The 17,584-nt window shown below is 40.0% G+C and overlaps 1 protein-coding gene across 1 annotated transcript; it reads right to left on the bottom strand.

Annotated features, from left to right (window-relative positions):
• Nucleotides 1–10,499: 10,499 nt before the first annotated feature.
• LOC115062196 (high-affinity choline transporter 1-like) lies at nt 10,500–15,957 on the bottom strand. Its single transcript, XM_029530828.1, has 8 exons — nt 15,774–15,957; nt 15,447–15,560; nt 14,823–14,978; nt 14,528–14,676; nt 13,923–14,066; nt 13,530–13,683; nt 11,644–11,861; nt 10,500–11,153 (listed from the first exon to the last, which is right to left on the bottom strand). Exons 1-8 carry the CDS (start codon nt 15,955–15,957, stop codon nt 10,500–10,502), a joined length of 1,773 nt encoding a protein of 590 aa, XP_029386688.1.
• Between the last annotated feature and the right edge of the window lie 1,627 nt (nt 15,958–17,584).

The raw sequence follows: 17,584 nt of genomic DNA, 5'->3' as shown, positions 1-17,584 counted from the left end.
CTTTAACTGACAGTGTCGTAAAGCATTACGGAAAGCAGAGCGGAGGAGAGGGGCCCTGCCAGGGCTTTGTTAACCAGATAAATGTCTCTGCCCTGTTAGCCTGTTAGCCTGGTAGCCAGGAGCTGGTATCACTTCTAATCAACGCTCTTCCGTGCTCCAACAGGCGCTGTGTCACTGGGGACCGCCAGCTACAAAAAAAAAACAAAACAAAACAAAAAAAACCCAACAACAACAACAAACAAACTAGCATAGTAGTATGTGTACTGTATGATATACCAGCCTTATCAGCTTTACTAAAGCTGGTATCATCAGCTAGATTCTTTATTTATTATGTATTTTTCTGTTGTCTATTTCTCTCTAAAATTTCACAACCAGGGTTGTTATTTTTTTAAACATTGCATATTATAATTTCAAAGGGGATAAAATATTCATTTGACTATTCAGCAGTGCAAACATAGTCGACTTTGAATAAAGATTCATTTCATCTGTGTCCATTGTTTTTATCAATTTTCGTTTATTTTTATTTTTTGCTTTGTTTAAAACAGAGCAGGCATCTCAACTTGTTCAATACCTGCTACTGGAAGACACGAGATGTGAAGCAGCTGTAAGCAGAAAGACATCCAGGCACGTAAAGTGCACATACAGAAAAACCCCAAAAAACAAAACAAAACGAAACACATAAATTAAGTACACAAACAACCACACACACAGATGCAGCCTTGTTTGGAGCACTTTACTGTATGTCTCTCATGTGGCTTCAAGGCTGCAGCTCCATCCCCCACTCAATAATCATCCTGGCTCTGAGCATTAACTAAATCACTCCAAAGGACCCTCCAAACTGTGGAGTAATATAATTTGTGCGCTGAAGGTTGTGTGGGTCCAGCTGATTATATTAGCATTGTGACGAGAGTCAGCTCCTGCCAGCTCTTCAACAAAGAGAAAAAACAAGCTGAAGACAGCTGCGGATGGAGGTATACATTAACAAGAAAGAAGGGAAAGAGGGTGTGATCATCATTAACTATAAATTTTAACAAAATAAACAGTCTAAATGTCTGGGGGGTAATTTTTTTCAGCGGTAGTTATGGGCTGTCAAAAAAGAGCGGCTTAGTTTATTTCCATCTTGCTGCATTTTCTAATGAACCGATTCGGGGAAAATGTGACAGACCATCTTCTACGGGGAACACTTAAATTCACATAGTATGATACATTCTAAATTGGCTCTCCTCTCCCTCGGGCCTATTAAAGTCTAATTGGAGCCAAGCTACTTACCACTGATTGGATCAATGAGCACACCACCACAGGACACACGCCACTTTCATTACTTACTGCAGTTCAATACATGAGCAGGTAAAGCAGCATTTAGTTTGTGCAGCGGTAATAAGCACAGCTGCAGAGACTGTCAGATGACAGGAACAGCAATTTAGTGCAGTTGAATTATATTCCATCAGGTGAATGGGTGACAGTTATTTTCCATAAGTGACAGAAGATGATTGAATAAGTAAAACTGACATTTTACTTATAGTGCACTTATAATGTGTGGTGAGTCACACTGAAGGAAAGTGGCAGCACAACTGAAAAGATCCAAGAGGAGAGAATCTTTTTGTAAAATAGGCAGGTGTGAACACGCACGAATAAATGGCCTCCAATGAGATGTATTGTGTGACGGTCTTTTCTTGCAGTATTACAGTGATAGGAAATCAATAGGTTCAGTGTATCAGTCGAACGTCCTCGACAAAACTGTCAATCAAATCAGAAAATTTACTGCAGCAGTCCTCTGAAAAAAACTCATCCTCTCTGCTGTAACAAAGAAGCAATATGAAAACCTTTTTTCAGCGAAACGAGGAAAAATCCAATTTGCAAACAGATTTGGCTTTACAAATGAAAACACCTGGTTTGTAACAAAAAAAACAACATTGATGATGATAGATGGAGGCTATATTAAGTTATAATAATATTTAGGTTTTGAGGTTTCATGTACAGAGACTGCCGAAAACCCATACAGAGACAAAAAACCAAACCTGCATAGGCACCTGTGAGGAGGCATGGATAGTGCCGCTGTCTGTTAGAGTGACTGGAGTTAATTCATTTACAGCCATGTGACATTCTCCATGGCTTATTATCCAGGTTGATACTGTACCTGTCCAGAGGTATTGTCCGGAGAAAATCCAGAACACGGGCCATGGGCATAATTAGATTACACTTAGAAGAAAGCCTTATACACTGCTTCCTTTATGTAACACATTATCAACCACCAACCGTCCACCATGCTCTAAATGACCATGATAAAAATGAATGCTCTCAAGTAGATGTACAGAAGTGTCTTGCCAATATTTTGGACAGAGTACAAACCACTTTCACTAATCAAAACATTTTGCTAAATGTCATGAAAGAAGATTTATCGTAGAAGAGCTTGTGACTTTCTCCCCTACATGAAATAGGTTATATAATTTAAACAATACGGAGTATGAATAGAAGAAAGAATGTAACCAAATCATCAGTGAAATGTATTTACTACCTATCTGTTCACTACTGTGCTGTAATGTTCTTCCCATAGCTCCAGTCATAAATTCTCCAGTAATTTATGTTTTTGTCTGCAGTATTGCAGCATTAATAAAATGTACCCTGACGACTGAGGAGCTGTGTGTGTGCATGTGAGAGAGAGAAAAGGTTTGACTACCAAAAGCCGTAAGACAAGAAACAAGGCAATAGTCTGATCAAGTAACATGGTGCATTTGCAGCATGAGTGAATCAGCCTGCCCACTGTATGCAAGCGTCAGAGGGTGAGATGGTTTGTTTTCATGATGGGATTTTAGAACAAGAAAATGACAAATTATTACTGTCAGGATGGGGATGATAAGGTCTTAAAGAATGGGAGGTCACACTTGTGTTCATGGCTGTCCAGGTGAAAATACCATGGCTCCAGCTCGGCCACCACTGCACGAGGTGGCAAAATTAAGACAAATACATCCACTTGAGCTGAAAACAAGCTGCTAGTAAATGCTATCATTTCTGAGGTGTCGCACACATCCATCACAAAATTTCCAAAGACCGCCCTCATTTTTTCCACATCTCAGCCTGATGCCTACACAAGCCTTGAACATCACTGAGCTTCCTCTGTGCAACCAGCATGTGAATTGTATTCAGCCTTTACTGAATGTATCCATGTCATTGTACAGCTCGCTTAGCCCAGATTCATATTGTTTGATGATAAGCATTGAGATCTTATTCTGATTCCAACATTCATCCGACTAAAGTAACTGGCTTTGATGTCTCTGGAATAAAAGCATGTCAAATAAATAAATGTTATATCATGTAAAGAACTTCAGTAATAAGTAAAGATAAAAACACTTACCTGCTACACAAACTCAAAGTCGTCGATGGGGATTTCTGAAAACATGTTGGATGAAGCAGAAGACCTCGAGGAGCAACGCAACACAGAGCATAGACAAAGCTTCTTTCCACAGCACAAACGACAGAGATTAACTGACAGCTGATTACGACTGCAAGCTGGACTTCACAAGGCTAAACTAGCCAAGAAACTGTCAATCAAAGTCAGGGAAAATCCATTGTACATGTTGTTAATAGAGAGAAACTAGCCCCACCACGATGATGTCAATGTATCAGCTAACCAGCAACCACCATGGCTAAAAAGCAAAAGGCCAGAAGGCTGCAGTTCAGACTGACCTCAAATCCGGAGACGGACAAAACCTGAAGTGGATGCAAATCGAATATGATTTAAACAGTGAAGGAGCGACCGTACAGTCAAAGTCCAAAAAGTGGGAAGAATGGAGATTAAATACCAAAGGGAGGTAACTGGTGAAACATTAAGGCAGCCAAGGTACATAGGATAGGATGATTTCTTATATTGTTAGTCTTAAAATGAATTAGAATTAAGGTGAGTGAACATAGATTGCCACAAACTGGCTTGGTTTGGAATCAGGCATGGCCCCGTCTGAACTTCAAAATTACTGTACATTACAGAGACTATGTCTTAATATTACTGTCTACTGACACAAAACATTTTGGTCAGTAACACAAAAAACACAAGAAATTACCTTGTGAAATTAGCTCTTAAATACAAAAGGACAAGCTGGTGGGTGGAGACTCTGCGTCCAGGACATCGCTCATTTGAGCTGAGGGTGACACAGTAAACGTCTGGACTTCCTATTCATTTCTTCCTCCTTCCTTTCTAACCTCTTCCACCCTGAGAAGCGGAGCACTTTGTCTAACATGAATAATGACGATGACTGTTTTCCAGGTTGGTCCTTATCCGCTGCCCTTATTGAGAAAGCATTAAATGGGCCGAGATTTATTGCTATAAATTACATCATCTCTTTTCCTCTGTAGGCTTCGCACTTCTTTTAGTCAATGTCTTAATATTACGGTACATTTCCTTTGCTTATTTATGTTTCCTCTTTATGCTGTTATCCTCTTTCTTAAATGAACTCAGTCAGTCCGCCTCAGAGCCTGTGTTTTATAAACATGCACTTCAGTGTCATATAACAGCCGATGAAAACCATTTATCCAAACACTATCTGAAGGCACAAAGTAACTATAATTAGGTATTAATCAAAGCTGTTATTAAAAGATCAAAGCTATTAAAAAGTAGGATAAAATATCATCAATAAATAAAAGATACAAAGAGTGTCCGAGAGTGTAGTTGGTTGTTTGTTCATCGGCACTTCCGAATGTCTGCCGCAGGGCTGAATGTTTGTGTTTCTCTTTATGCATATGTGATGTATATACTCTGTCACATGAAACATAGGAAGAGCCAGTAAGGACAAAGTACGAGTAATGATGCCTGCAGCTTAACTGAAAAAAAATCAAAATAAAATAAACATGAGGAAACACATTCCACATAAACCTCACTTGTTCAGCTGGGAGTTCAATCAGAAGATTGGTCTCCATGACAACATGACAAACATAGCTGATCAGAAGTTGCCAATAATAAAACATGAATACTGTATATAAACCAGTGATATGTTTATTTGAACCTGGTATGTAAATGACATATTCAGATTTTCATGAAGATAACATGTCCATGTTGTCACCAACACACTCTGCAGCCCAGATTCTATACCAAAGCCTGAAACCCGAGTGAGCCTGAGTGACTCAGAGAACCTTTTCCACTTGTAATAGCACCAGTTTACATTTTTATGAGATTAGTTCCCCAGTCTTATGATGGTTTCCACCCTGGTACTCTTCCTTAGCCAAATCAGCCCCAAAAGCAATGAAGGCAGTTTGTGGGGAGTGTTTGGATTTTATAACCTCGACGAGAAAAAGGCGCTTCATGTACATTTCTGAGCTCTTGAAAGTCCAGTCAAGACTTGTAAAGTCTATGCCATGCAAGCCATGCTAATAAAATGGCAGAAATGGCCATACTGACATTTACGATCTATTCATTACTTGTAATGCATCAACACAGAAACAGGACAGAGACATGGACAGCTCACACTCCCAAGTGAATTTAAAGTTATTTTAGCCACACTACCAGACCTCTGCTGTCGTAGCCTGACTGCAACTTTTTTCTTTAAAATGGATGTTTCAAATGTTAATTCAATTGTTTAACACAAGAAAATGAAATCAGCTCCATCATCATCAATATAGAGTCATGTTGTCACTCAGAATCAGAAATACGTTCTTCAGTATATATTCAGCTCTTTTGTCTGATGCCACACAGATTAAAACTTACAACATTCATGGCATCGACTTTATGTACACATCAGCTTTTACTTCCTGAACTCTTGGCATTAGCTGCACATCAGCACTAATGCATATCACAAAACAGGGCACGTTGCATGCATCCTCTTTGTAGACCACATGTTATATTTAGCTCCATCACATTAGTCTGCACGTTTTCCAACAAGGAATTGAACTGTCCTTGCAATAATTTCCAAGGAATTAAATTGAATTAAACACTCACATTTTGACTTCAAATATGTTGCTGTAAATTGGTGTGACCTCTCTCATGTCTGGCTCCTGCAGCTGAATCATTAACAATTGCCACTAATAACAATGTGCAATAACTATTATACACATGCCTCAATCCATTTATGCAGACAGCATAATAGCTTTCTGCCTCAGTAGGTATTAGTCTGGAGGTGCAGAAGTTGTGATACGGGATTCCCTCAAGATGAAGCACTGACACTGAGAGGTGTAGCATCTACACGCACACACAGCTCTGTTTGAAAGCCTGAATATCAGCTTTTGAGACAGAAACATGACTGTCAATTTAATTTAAACTGGAATACACTCAGGGGATTGTTATGGACGTGGATCTAAATGAAACCAAAACACCTCAGTGAAACACGCCAGTAGGTAATATTAAAAATTACGAATTGTGATCTTTTTCATGGATCCAGTGAAATCCTCATTAAAAAGGCAGGAAGATTGTGAGAGAAAACTATAGAAAGGGACAGAATGATACCACACACCCTCAAGATCTCAAAATATATGAAGGTACTTTTATGAAAGCAATAAAATCACTCACCTATGTGACTGCCTGTCACACTTTATGGGCATTTGTTCATGTGTTATGGATTTCATCACAGAGTTGGACAGAATTTTACCGGAAATTACAGACAGAGCCGCGTGGTCAGAAACAACACGGTACAATACATGTGGGATCCAGCTGGTTTGGTCAGAGCATATTTCTGTTGCCCATGGTTTCTTCACGTTTGATGATCAGTATGGCTGTTTCACATGTAACTGTCAGACATGATTTAACTAATTATTCTATAACAAAATAAAGCTCCATAAAAAAAATCTGGAGTTTGAAATGCGAACACACACACACACACACACACGCACACCTTTCGACTGCACCATGAGGCAAAAATTAACGCATCTTTTTTTCCGTTAGCATGCGTGTGTGTGTGTGTGTGTGTGTGTGTGTGTGTGCGTGCATGCATGGGGGAAAGAGAGATTGACAGTGAGATTGACAGCCCTGACACTTCTGTCAGTTAAAGATTCCAAGGTAGGATTTTTTTTGACTGATGCGGCCAACAGGCACTATCATACATACAGCTCTACTGATCATAAACAGCTTTGGTTAGCAATAATTATGTATCTTAAACACATTTTCACAGAATGTAAGAGAATGTAACAGAATAAAATCTAAACACTGTAATGCATGTATGTGGGAAAACAAAAAACAAATCATGACTGTGCTAAATAATATGATTTATTCAACTGACTCACATGTTTACAGCTACACCCATAGAGACACTGCATGAATAAATAAATATCTGGAATTTCACTGTCAACAAACATAACTTTCAATGCTGCATTTATACATTTATCACACAAAAATACAGCATCATTGCAAATTACGACATAGAGCCACAAATGTGTCGGTGTCAGACGGCTGACGTTGATTATTCTCGGCGTGTGTGTTTGTGGATGAACCTAAGATAGGACACACTGAATACTACTTATGAGGAAAGCTCACATTCACATTTAAGGCCCGACGCTTTGCATAGCATCAGACCAGCAGTCACCCTGTTCAGTTTCAAGCTGACGTCATTCTGGTGGCATATCACCAAGCCCATGAAGCAGAGGAGGGACAGGTCGGGATTTAGCTTGCTTTACCATATCTCAGCAGTTGTGGATGCATACTAGGACTGTGATAAAGACTGACTACGAGGCCATCCTGCTGCCTTTCCTCTAATTTCTTTGAAAAGACCAAAATCAACGACATGCTACAATGAGTATTATCTCTGTAGTTGAATTTTCACATACTGTATCACATTCCTCTGTGGAACCCAGCGGACTCCATTAGTCCAAAAACTATTAGAAATGCATCTGTAATTTGCACCTTTTCACAGAATGGTTTATTCTGTGCTAAAGACGAACGTTTTGCATCAAGTACTCATTAGTGTACCGACTCTGCAATAATACCCCTGTGGAAATGGTCCCTGAACGAATGTACTACTGGAATCTACAGTGCCCGTCTGCGTCCACTTCATGTTTGTTTTTTAAATGATTTTAGTCCTCAGGAATACATTTTACTCGGTGTAGGAAATTACAGACGTGAACCAGACTAACACTGTGATGTACTGGCGACACTTAATCAAATTTAGTACATCACTACTACTACTACTAGTACTCTATTACTTTATCTCTAAATTGGTGAATGGGGAAACAAAACTTGGCACATTTTTAGCTCTACTTCCTTATCCTTCGTGTTTAGTCCCTAATCTGCTCATATCCCATCGCTGATGTTTGAATTAAGGCAAATCCACAGATTCATACACAGCAACAAAACAAAAGAGCATCAAGAGGAGAGAGACAATTAAGTCAACTAGACAACAGTAACACATAACAACTCCAATAATTATTATTTAAATTAAATTCTTTACTTGCTTCTACTTATACTGATCAGCAGTGTATGTAGGTTTTTGAAACCAGACCTTTGATAGTGTGACGACTCATATTGGGGGAATTTATGGATAATGTTACTTAACAACTAAACTCTACTCATCACTGTCATCACTGCGTATAACGCACTGCAAAACAAAATCCTCACAAACCTTTGCAGATGTTTGATGTCTCAGACATCTGCAGCATTAATCAAACGTCCTGAGTGCTGTTTGACTGGCGATTGGATCAATAATGGCCAGCGCTTCTGAGACCATCCTGGGAGGAATGATCACTTCCTTTCTCTCCTAACCTGCTGTGGCTGGCCACTCAATAAAGATATAAGATGAACAAACACACTGTTGTTGGCATACACACACATACACAGATATATTTCAAAGCAGAGTCTGTGAAATTTAAAATTTTCAAGAACTACATTGATCCTCTAAAGTCATTTTGTACAACTAAATGGACGGTAGATGAACGTTAATCATCTTTAAAAGCTAAATTTTTCATACTGTCCAGGCAGAAATTTGGTTCCAATTTGTTTACATAAGATGAACTTACAAAATGAACACCATATGTGCTTTTACTGTTGTGAATATTAATGTTTTATGTGATTGTGATTTTATGTGAATTTTTAAATTTGAATGCATGGTATGGAAATTGTGATAGACAGTGATAGCCTGAAGGGTAAACAGGAAAAATATTTAAAAATCTATAAAAAATTTGGCAGGTTCATTTTGATAGAATATTTATCTGACTGCATTAGTGTGGTGTGTAATGAAAGCTGTGGCTCCACTGAAATGACATTCATACCATGATGGTTCCACAGAACAATTTACGTTAAGTGCAAATATAGTGCCAAAAGTGTGGCGATCTAGGGAGTGGAGGATGTTAAATAAGTTTGACTTTGACACAGGAAGCTGGGTTTTCGTTACATTTTATAACAACAGTAACATTTCTGTAATGTTTCATTCCAAGTGAAGGATGCACGTGTTTTCAACTTAAAGTTCTGATAAACTGTCTGTATGCTACCAGCCCAAGTTTGCAACTTACTGAAGAACATTAGTGGAGTATTTATCAGAAAGATTAAGCAATTTGCTTCAGCAAATGGTGGAGAACCAAGCAGAGGTAAAAGTGTAAACACACCAACACAATTTCAACAGGACGCTAATGTTTCTTCATATCTACTGGATATGTAAATGAAGTTTGCTAACGCTTTGCTATGGGGTGCAGCCTCATACCAACCTTATATGGTCACCTATGTGTTTACAGCCTGTTGCGATCCTTCCACATGGCCTAAGTAGGTTTCATCATGATTTTAACAAAACCATTGTTGTAGTCGAGTCAAATGGATTGCTTAGAAATAATTAATTCACAAAATTTTGGCAGAGAACATTTAAAAATGTCCAAATCCAATATTAAGCTTCTTGGTGAAACCAAGAAGAATAATAAGGTGGTTGGAGGTTCTTAATTTGACACCTTTTGTGTCTGGAATAGGATCACAGGTAGATCGCAAGGTGAACACATAACATTAAATCTGCAAAAACAAAGTAAAATCGGTATCATATATCTATCTTTACAACATTGATCCTAAAATATTATTGCTCTATTAATAAATTTTGTCTAATGAAAATTAAAACTCAATCTGGAAAAAAAGTTTATGGAGGATTCATTTGATGATGCTTTGTCAGCAGGTGGACACGTATGCATGTACGTGAACAGACACTGTCGTGTGCACACAGACATCCTTGCTTGGTTAAATATTGCACTAGTCTCAGTGACCCATTGCAAACCCTTTCCATTTCCTCAAATAGGTGCTGTATGGCCATTGAAAAAGCTCCTCTCACAGTAGCAGCACTTAAATTAAAAATGAGAGTTGACATTCTGGATTCACAGTTTTGATCGAAACACAAGAACGAGTACGGTATGCTTAACACAGCAGACTGAGAGTCAGCTACCTGTTTTTAGGCAAGGAATCTCAAAAAAGAAGGAGGTACCATGTCATCAGCATAAAACAAACTTGTGGATTTAGGTTCCTGTGTGGCAGTAGCACTGCAGTTTCCCGAAGAATGTCAATGCCTCTTTGACTATTCCTTCTTCTTCAAATTCCTTGGTTTGCTTTGTGCCTTTGCTTTCTAGTCTTCATTGTGAAAAGCCTCTGGACTGGATGCCCCATCATCGCTGAGGACCTCAGTGTTGGCGAAGGTCCCAGCAAGTGACGCACCCAGGGCCTGCTTGACGGGTGCCATCTCTGAAAGAATGATATTATCATGGTTGCTCACCAATGTAGCCTTGTCCATGATCTCCTTGCTATGCTTTGACACCACAGCGTCCAAGAAGTCATACTTGTGTGATAGCATACCACTTTCAAATAGGTACTTTGTTAGGTAGGAAAAGACCACATTAGCCAAGAAGGATGCCACCATAGACACAGACTTGAAAGGGAACCTCTGCTTGATAAAGTACTCCTTGTCACCAGTGAGGTGGTGTATCTTCTCCTGGGTCACCCAGCCCGGATAGTAGATGAAGGGAGGGAGTTTCAGGTAAGGCTCCCCTCCACCAATGCGCAGCAAAAGACCAAATATATAGCCAGCCACAGAACCATAGGTATTGGTGCCCTTGATAAATAACACACTGAGAAGTTGGGGAAAGATGATGACGTAGACAAGATCAGAGCTGAGGTACCACAAGCCGTATACTGATCCTGTTAAAAGTGCCATTGCAGTGGCAAGCGCTCCAAATACAAAGATGGTGAGACGCATTACCCAAACAATTTCACGATCTGAGGCCTGTGGGAAAGAAGAAATGGACAACAGAGAAAAATGGCAGAATAAAAAGTGAAGAAGCCAAGGTAGACAAATGTACACTGCAATTTAACATCAGAGTTATAGCTTTAGGCTGTGTTGCGCTGTGGTTAAGTGCATATATAAAATGAAAACTAAGACCCAATCAAACTCAAAAATGTTCAAAAAAGGCCCAAACCACCCACGATGACATCACCCTTTGGTTTGCAAAGTGTCACTTTGAGGCCTTGAGTTTATAATTTGACTGCAACCATCTTGATTTTTGAAACCAGTAGAAATTGAACCTGGACAGCAAGGTAAAGCTGAGAGAGAGTGAGGCAGAGCTGATCTGCTCTGCACTCTATCTTGATTCTCAGGCAGCTCGTTTGTCTGACACATTTCTACACCAATGGAATGTAACTAATTGATCCATTGATTAGGTGACTCATGCTTGAACTATGCATATGTGTATTGGTATTTCTGTTGGTGCTCTTACCGACTGCCGAAAGGCGAGCTGATAGATGTTCCTGGCAAACATGGAGCTGGCTGAGAGAATAGATGAGTCTGCTGATGACATGACCGCCGCCGACACAGCCCCCAGACCGAAGAAGGAGACGTAGGGTGGACAGAGGTGCTGAAGCACTATGGGAAGGATCATATCTGATTCTTCTTTATCCTTTGGAGGGAGGGGCCCATAAGTTGTTTGGTTCCAGTCTGAAAATGAGAAATGTTTTTGTTTTTTTTTTAAATCTGATTTTATCAAAATCAGTACTATTCTCTGCATCATAGTATCAGGATCATCTCCTGGACCAATATTTTTCTTAATGCAAAAAACAACATAGTAACTTGAGCAAGGCAATATAGCAACATAAGTGCAGATGAACAGGCTGTGCTTGATGCTGTTATACTGGGATGGATTCAAAGCTGTGGAGTTTTAAGTGGAATTAGAATTTTACAACAGTTTTTGTACAAAGCCCTTTTGTTTTGTTTTTTCAAACAAAAGGTTCACGTTTGAGATTACAGTGCTCCCTGTGGATAGACCTTTTTTCAGCAGCTTGACAATAAAAGGGTTGTGTCATGTGTCGATGTGCCAAAATAAAGCGAAGATTATCAACGTGAGGCTGTTTGCCAAAATACAGGAAAAAAGCCATCATAATGAAGGAATGTCCCAGATTTAAAAAATATGACATCCATGCAATATTAATGGATTAATACATAATGTTTCAAAGTATAAAATATAAGTCGGCGTTGAAGAATACATTATGTAGTTAATTTTAAAACTCATGATCATTTCATTAATAATGACTGACTACTGCAGCTATCCATTGATTCTAATGAGACATTTTGATGGCTGATTAAGTACAGAGCTGTGCACGGATATATCAAAGATATGTGATAGGCCCATTTCGTAGAAGCCACGATAAAGACTGGGAAATTTGTAACTTAAAAGGGTAATAGTTAAAAACGCTATCTTAATTTTGATTTGTCTTCAGTTGCCACTGCTTCATCAACCTGACGTTTACTTGCTCGTACATTACCCTCCTACACCGGACTCACGCAGTTTCCACTGACATCCCAGTCCCCCAATGCAGCGGACATCGAACATTCTACTGTCTGTATTCTGCCTTTAAACCCTCTGACTTCCATCTTTCTGCCTGTACACAATCTCAGTATGTATCAATTCCTCCTTCCGCTTGATATTCACAAACAAGCGCTGGATTATTGCTGATTCTACATGGAAAGGCTTCAGATGGACTAGATTAATTAGCTCCTCTTCAGATGTAATATTCACTTAATCAGTATGGCCTGATGACTCTCCTCTGCCTGTTGTGACAGGATCCGTCTGCCGTTGTTTACCCTCCAGACACTGTATCCATCTGCATTTACACATCTGAAAAAAAAAAAAAAAAAAAAAAGCTGCTGGGGTGTAAACAACCCAGGAAGGCAGTGTGCCTCCTTTGATCGCACTTCCCTATTTGAATAAAGGATAAGATTCCTGGATGTCTCGATTGTCTTGTGATGTTTCATTTACTGCTTAATCAAGGCATCTATTTGTGTGTATACATATAATTCACAGATCGGCGTCTGATATGTTTGTCTTCAAACTAATTCAATATTTTCGTTAATACTTACATTTATATATAAAAAAAAATCTGTATCAAATCTGGATATAGATTTGTGTACGTATTAAAGTCTGCAAGAGTAAATACTATGACCTTGTGTGTGTTGTTTGGACAGAAATGCAGTCAAGTCCTGGGCAACTTCCACATGTTCTGCAGTGACCGATTAGCATTAAACTGTGCTGGGGCATCCGATATTGTTTTAAGTAGAGCAATGCCCCCAGGTATATGTGCTTGTAAGCGTATGTGTGGGTGTATTTACCAGTGGAGGCCCCTATAGCTCCTATGAGGACTGAGGGGACGGCCATGACCAAGCAGCCGAAGGCGGCGAGGAAGGAAAGGACCTGGGCATAGGTAGCTGAAGAGGCAGAAAGAACCCGTTGAAAATAGACCTGCCAGGGAATCCCCCCCAACATCTAGAAACAGAAACACCAAACCAATGCATTACAGCCAGCAAGACCACAACCTATTCAGCTTTAGAACAAGACTATATCTAAAATAATGTTAAAATATTTAGCTTCCCTGTTCCTAAACTGCACTTCTTTGAACCCCCTTAACGAATGACAGTTTAGGTGAAATCAAAGTGCATATGCAAATCACTTTAACAGTAAAATATTGTTTCTTGATTGGTTGTCTGATAAAAGTTATGGCCTACCAGCAAACAGAAGTTGTCCGCCCACAGCCATTTGTCCCCGGGTTCAATCTTCCCCAGCCAAGGTGACTGGTAGATTTCTTCCTTGGCTGAAACACCGATGTCCGACACGGCAGGATTGGACAGGGCAAAAGGAACACTGATCCACTGATGGAGAGGAGAATACAGATTGAAAAGATTATTGTGATTGTGGTTATGATATGAACAACTATTCTCCGATTCTCATCTTAACATATTTTCACAATCGAAGCTGTTCACTCTGACTACAGATTGAAAATTTAACAGACTGTTACATTGATATCTGTATGTTCATTCTGATGTGACCCGTTTCTCATACTGACACCAGAGAGGCTTTTTTGCACATTTAATACATTACATTTCTTCAGAAACCACACATACATATAACATTTTTGTATCTTTAATACGTTTCTGTTGGAAATGGTCAAAAAGGGAAAATTGTCATACATAAGCATTTAACATCGTCCTGTAGTAGTTTAATGATTTGATCTGAAAATATTGTAGAGGTAACTCTTTGGTCTTGCATCTACTACATTTTGTCCAGTGTGCCCTCCATAGGGCCCTGCTGGGGAGCCATCAGTGAAACTCACCAAGCCAACAAAGATACAAAACAGCTGGACCACATCGGTGTATGCGACAGAGTAGAGTCCTCCAACGAGTGTGTAAAAGATGGCTATCAGAGCCGAGATTATCACAGACATATTGATGTTTATGTCCACAATCACACTCAGAGTGGCACCTGCAGAGCAGTAAGACATTCACCTCAGCAGATACACTTGGAGTAAGCTTGAAGTGATGCACATAGTGAGTTTAAACAAACGGGACATTTTAGATCAAATAAAAACACAGAGGTGGCGTGACGTGGAGACACTAATGATCACCTACCCAGGGCAGATAAAATGGCTGCAGACCAGAAGATTTCTCCCATGAGTGCAGGGATGAAGAGCAGCCCCCCCATCCTTTTTCCATAAAGCTGCTGGAAAGGATCCAGCATGGTGACGTAGCCACGGGATCGCATGGGTTTGGCAAAGAACAGGCCACCTGAGTGATGTTAACATTATGTTAAGAGAAAAAAACAGAGTGAACTAGAGTAAAGTGAATTGTCCAAAATCTAAAACAATAAAAGTACTTCACACAAAGCAGGTATCTGGATCCTATTGATATCCCCTTCTTATGACTCCTTGGAGCGCTAGCATTACTGTACAGTTCTTTGTCTTACCATACCATGTTTTTACTACTCTCCTGCAACACAAGTGCTCAGTGACACCCGCCTGCACTAATTTGTTACACAACTTTGGTGCAGAGTGACAAAAGTAAAAGCAGAAATGTTTGCTTCCTACCAGTCACAATAATATATAACACATGGAAGAAGGGAATGAACATTGGTCACAGGCATGGCTCTTCAAAAGTTCCTCCGTGTCTCTGAATTGGAGCAACCTTCTCTGCCTTGTGTTTATGTGCTTCTTTGCTCATACTTTGCACAATATGATTAAAAGAAGCGGTTCTTACCAACAACCAGGCTGAGAGCGTAACCAAAAGGTGCCTGCGCCCACGCCAAGCCAAAGTCCGGCAGGTAGACATACTCTGCTGTCCCGTTGATGTAGCCACCACCAACCCAAGTGGCTGAAGGCAAACAACAAAGCAAAACAAATCAAAACGGCTTTACTTCAAACAGTAAGACCGTTTACACGCGCTTAAATGTAATGCTGATTCGTGGACGTAAAATAACGCGCGGTTCCGTCCTGTCCGTGCGTAAAAGACGGATGGTTTTCATTTTTTGTCTTTTTTTGAGATAATAGAACAAAATGCGGGAGTGTCGGTAGTTGATCAACTCACCGGTCATCGTGAATCCACCAACGAACAATCCGATGTCTCTCCCTCCGACCATGATACTTTCGCTCCGGTCTCCGCCATCGCCAACTCCCGAGTTCTTATTCTTCCACGCTGCCCAGATCCCCACGAACAGGATCAGCAGATAGAAAACCACTATGGCCACCAGACCCTCGGCGTGGATGGTCATCTTCCCTCCGTCCGCTTCCTCCCGCCGAGATCAGGTGCGAATGCGCGCGGCGGGCTGAAATCTCATGGAGAGAGCTCTGTGGAAAAAAGGAAAAAAAAAAAGATTGTCTTTGATTTGAAGCTAAAATGACATAGAGGCTTCACTGTGTTTATAAGGTCGTGATTTAACCCCAAATGAATATGAACTACCGGCCCAGCTTTCGTTATTTAAAAATCGTAAACCAAATTATCAGGAGCCACCAAATTCTTAAAAGCCGCACGATACACGTCCCAATTCAAGGTTTTAACAGCAGGAGCTATTTTGCCCAGTGCTTTCCATTTAGAGACTCCAAACTATTTTACCTTGGCATAACACGTTTTCCACCAAAACAATTTTAAAGATTGCATTATTTAGGAGATAAATTATCAACTCAAAATTTCTTACCATCTACAAATGAAGAAGCAAGTTAACTACAAAGCATTTTTACATCAAAGGCTGAGGTGAGCTCTGTTTTTACTTTGAATTAAATATCTGCTAGTAAATTAACTCACATACACACACAATGCATCAAAGCAAACATATAACGAAAGAAAACCCAAAACCTGCTTTGACTTTTGCATTGACCCCAGACCTTCCCACTGACCATGCAATTTACCCAACACAAAACGACAAACGAAACCGGTACTGGAAAAGTAACCGACTCATAACATTAAAAATAAAGATAAAAACTGTCTCCCTCGTTATTCTCCATTCACCACTACAACAATCAAAGCTCCCATCTGTTCAGTAAACAGCTATGATGCCTTACCGTATCCGACTGACGCGCAGAACAGGTAGAGCACGAACCAACGCTCCATCGTTTTATCAGATCAGAAGATACGAATGAGAGAATATACACAAACAGAGCTAGTATTGATCTGAAGATTTCATGGAATAAGAGCGATGCCTTTATTGTCCAGATTTTAAAACAATGGGAGGACTTTTACGCACGACTCACTTTAATCACAGACATGCTTACTTCAATTATTGCGCCTATTTTCGCACAACGTGTGAGCTAATTTCCACTTTACTCAGACAAAATGTAGTGGCCGCCGCGTTGCCAAACATGATATAAAAAATCTGGACGACGCTCCACTGTTTTCTGAACCGCTTCCCTGCGTAAAAGTAATTCTTCTCCAAAGTGACGCGCCGTCAAAAAGCTTGCGAAACCCAGGACCAAAAGAAATCTAGACCAGATGGTTGGTTTCCAATATGCTACATCACCCCAGCCAAAGCTGAGGTTTTCAGATCCTCTCTGCGCTGACACCACGGTTCCAGCAGGCCAGTGTTGCATTATTGATCTCTCTTTAAATCAACATCTGTCAGTCATGCAGTTAGATGTTGTAGATGTTGTTAAAAAAAATCATCTGAAGAAGTGGCATTGTCTTACCTCTCCCTCGGAGAAACAGGTGGAAATAGATGACAGGAGCAGAGGACCTGAGAGTAAACCAGGAATAAAGCAAACAAAAACCTGTTTATTTATTTTTTTATTTTTTATTTTTTTAGAGTCACCAATGCTCGTCAGAGAAAGAGAGGGAGAGTATGAGAGAGACGGAGTCATAGGCAAAGAGCGAGGGAGGGGGAGAGAGGGTGGAGGTGGGTGGAGATG

The sequence above is a fragment of the Echeneis naucrates genome, chromosome 21, assembly GCF_900963305.1.
Source record: "Echeneis naucrates chromosome 21, fEcheNa1.1, whole genome shotgun sequence".
In the NCBI taxonomy this organism is placed as follows: domain Eukaryota; kingdom Metazoa; phylum Chordata; class Actinopteri; order Carangiformes; family Echeneidae; genus Echeneis; species Echeneis naucrates.
The sequence above is the reverse complement of the archived record's forward strand: the minus strand, read 5'-3'. Positions and strand labels throughout refer to the sequence as shown.

What these genes read in the sequence shown, in the direction of transcription:
- LOC115062196 (XM_029530828.1), bottom strand. Translation starts at nt 15,957, where the DNA reads ATGACCATCCACGCCGAGGGTCTGGTGGCCATAGTGGTTTTCTATCTG. An exon ending in TGGTGGATTCACGATGACCG is followed by an intron (nt 15,561 to 15,773) that starts GTGAGTTGATCA and finishes GTTTGCCTTCAG; the next exon opens with CCACTTGGGTTGGTGGTGGC. An exon ending in TTTGTATCTTTGTTGGCTTG is followed by an intron (nt 14,067 to 14,527) that starts GTGAGTTTCACT and finishes CCTCTCCATCAG; the next exon opens with TGGATCAGTGTTCCTTTTGC.